Source organism: Rhagoletis zephyria, unplaced genomic scaffold (genome assembly GCF_001687245.7).
Source record: "Rhagoletis zephyria isolate East Lansing unplaced genomic scaffold, Rhagoletis_zephyria_1.1 Rzeph_scaffold_01826, whole genome shotgun sequence".
Lineage (NCBI taxonomy): Eukaryota > Metazoa > Arthropoda > Insecta > Diptera > Tephritidae > Rhagoletis > Rhagoletis zephyria.
In genome coordinates, this window is record NW_016158910.1 from 15447 (window position 1) to 18909 (window position 3463).

At 42.9% G+C, this 3463-nt stretch overlaps 1 protein-coding gene across 1 annotated transcript in view; it reads right to left on the minus strand.

Moving 5' to 3' along the window:
• Window positions 1–3258, minus strand: part of LOC108365290 (uncharacterized) — a 5922-nt gene extending 2664 nt beyond the window's left edge. The window contains exon 1 of the mRNA XM_017619280.1: window positions 1103–3258. Coding sequence (XP_017474769.1) covers window positions 1103–3258 — 2156 coding nt within the window. The remainder of the gene's footprint in view (window positions 1–1102) is intronic.
• Between the last annotated feature and the right edge of the window lie 205 nt (window positions 3259–3463).

Sequence of the window (3463 nt, forward strand, 5' to 3'; positions counted from 1 at the left end):
TTCAGCGGTAGTGTGCTCATGAATAACAGCTATACGGTTTGCCACAAATGTTTGGTATGATGCTGAGGATGAGTTAATCCATGCCAACACGATTTGTGAATCAGTCCAAAAGTATGTAGCCACATCGTCTAGCTTAAGGTCTGATTTGACCCTTGTAGTTAGTTGAGCACCCAGTACTGACGCACAGAGCTCAAGCCGAGGAATAGTTTGCCGTTTCAAGGGTGCCACACGAGTTTTTGCACAGAGCAGCCTCACTTGTACTCGTCCCTCATCCAGCTCGTATCTAATGTAAATCGCAGCACCATATGCCTTTTCTGATGCGTCGGAGAAGACATGAATTTGAATTTTTGCTGGGATGTATCCTTCAAACACGTGCCGTGACACTTGCAAGTTGTCCAATTTTTGCAAATCATTTCGAAATGTTGTCCATCTCTCATTCAAATGGGTTGGTAATGCTTCATCCCATGTCAGCTTCAGTTGCCAGAGATCTTGAATAAACATTTTTGCCATCACTACAATTGGTGCTAGTATCCCCAACGGATCGAATAGCCTTGCAAGATCGGCGCTGACTGAGCGTTTAGTTGCAAGACTGCAGCTTCCTAGGCATACCTTTACGCAGAATCGATCCATCTTAGGCATCCATGTTAACCCCAACGTTTTAATAGTTTGCTTGATGTCATTGTCAAAGTCTATGTCAACTTCTTGTTCCTCCCTGCTAACATTTTGCAGTAATTGTGAGTGATTGGCGCACCATTTTCTTAGGTTAAGACCACGTTGTTTTAAGATGTGTATCAGTTGCTGTTGGATTTCCATCGTCGTGGTTAAGCTGTCTGACCCACCGATTCCGTCATCTACATAAAAATTGTCCTGCAGAAACTTAGCACCAAGAGGATATTGTAATGAATTTTCTTTTGCAATTTTCTGCAAACATTTGGTGGCTAAATATGGAGCAGATCTTGTCCCATATGTGATTGTATTTAGCTGATAATGCTTTATTGGTAGGCTTGAATCCTTTCGCCAGATGATAAGTTGGAATTTGCGTTCGTCCGGTTGAATGAGCATCTGTCGATACATTTTTTCTACATCTGTGGTGAAGACGAACCTGGGCAAACGGAAGCGAAGTAAAATGGTGAAAAGCTCGCTCTGAACAGTGGGTCCGGTATACATGAGGTCATTCAAAGACATGCCAGTGGACGATTTTGCTGATGCGTCGAACACCACACGTAATTTTGTAGTGCGGCTTTCGGGTCTCACAATGCAATGGTGAGGAATGAAGTACCTAGGTTTACTGATGGAATCAATATCCACTTGCGTCATGTGCCCCAAGCTCTCATATTCCTCCATAAATTGTACATATTGATTCTTTGTCTGGAGCGATTTTGCCAGTCGACGTTCTAAGGCCAGGAATCGATTATACGCCATCCCATAGGATTCCCCTAAGGCCTCCGGATTTTCATGAAATGGTAGCCTTACCATGAATCTCCCATTTTCATTGATGAGTGTATGTTGTGCGAAATGAGCTTCGCACTGTTTTTCTGCTACCGAATGTTGTTTTCTTACAGTTGCAACATCCTCAAGTTCCCATAATCGAGCAATGGCTGCATCTAAGTTGATGTCATCGTTGGTACAGATTCCACATATTGCATTTGAGATGTAGTTGCCACCAACTTTTCCCGCGATGATCCATCCCAGCACTGTATTTTGCAGAATGGGTAGGTCATCTGACAGTTTGATTTGCCCTGCTGCCATCAGTTGGTTGTAGAATTCCGCCCCCAACAATATATCAATTTTGTCAGGACGATTGAATGATGGATCGGCTAACATGATGTTCTCAGGAATTTGCCATTCGTCGATCTTGATTTCTTGCGACGGCTGCGGGGATATAATCTGAGGCAATACCGCTGCCTCTAGCCGCGTTGTAAAGTTGTTGATCCGAGACTGTAGCGCCACATTGACTCGATGCTGTATCTTAGTGCTCCTTGACCCGATGCCACTAATGGAGATTGATGATGGTTTAGTTGAGATGCCAAGACGTTTAACCAATCGTTCAGTCACAAAATTAACTTGTGAGCCTGAATCGAGAATTGCCCGACACTGCACTTCTGTTCCGATTCCTCTAACTTTCACCATGGCAGTGCTGAGTAGTACATACGTGTTTGACTTTGTGTGCTTTGCGGTGGTAAGTGACGCTGCTTCGTCTTTTGATGGCGTTGATTTGGTCCTGGATGGTGTAGTACTTTGCGATTCGTTGCCTTGTGTTGGAGTGGCTACTGATGTAATGTCTTTGCTCACATCCCTTTTTGAATCCTCGAAATGTAACAGCGTGTTGTGTTTTTTGTTGCATTTCAGACAGTTTCTTAATATACAATTTTTAGAACCATGTCCTGGTTTTAGGCAATTGTGGCAATATTTCTGCCCTTGTATGAACTGAAAGCGTGCCGATGGAGACTGTTGTAAAAATTCCTTGCAAGAAAATAATGGATGTTTTCCTTTTTTGCACATGCTGCAAGTGTCATTTCTATGACCTTTGGATGTGACTGAAGTGCACACCTTTGCAGTTGAGCTTGTAGATTTGTCTTTGACACCCATCGCTTCCATGGATTGAAAGTGTTTCTCCAGAAATTGCAGGAATTCCTTGAGTGTTTGTACCTCCCGTGGCTTTGATAATGATTGTTCGTACCGCAAACGAGTCGGTTGATCCAGTTTCTTTAGTAGAAGGGGGAGCAGAAGTGGATCCCATGTTGATGTGTCTATCTGCAAATTTTGCAATGCTAATAGACATTCTTGTGTTGTGTCATGCAGTTTTTTGACATTGTCCATTGATGTGCTTCCAGGTGTAGTAGTTAGCTCATGTACTAACTTGCTCACCAGCAAGCGTTTGTTGTTGTAACGCTCCAGAAGCATGAACCAAGCTGCATCAAAATTCTCTCCTGTTGATGCGAAATGTTTAATTAGATTTCCAGCCTCCCCCACTAAGTGAGTTTTCAAGTACCACATTTTCTGAACTTTTGAAAGAGGTTGATTTATTACCAGTTGCGAGAATAGGTCATGAAATTCTTGCCATTTTAAATAGGTGCCATCGAATTTTGGAATTATTATCTTCGGCAGTGAAATGGGTTGCAGTTTAATCGGAAGTTGGTTTGAAGATTGCTCAGTATGGGAGTCACTATTAGCTGCTTGCAAAGTACTCCATACCTTTTCCTCAAGTGAAATGAAGTTATCGACCTTGTAGCCCTGCTCGGTTGGGTTGTCGAACATCTCATATATCCTGAAGTGAATGTCTTCTATATTTTCCACAGTTTATTAATTGTTGGAACTCATTGTGGTGAAACGTTGTCGTTCAGTAACCGTCGCAACGAGGCCATCATTACCCCTTGTCTGCGGACTAGTTTAGTGTACTCGTTGGAAGCTGCCTGTTTGGTTCCAGTATCATGCCGTGCTTCTGTGTTGACTTTTGAAGCTG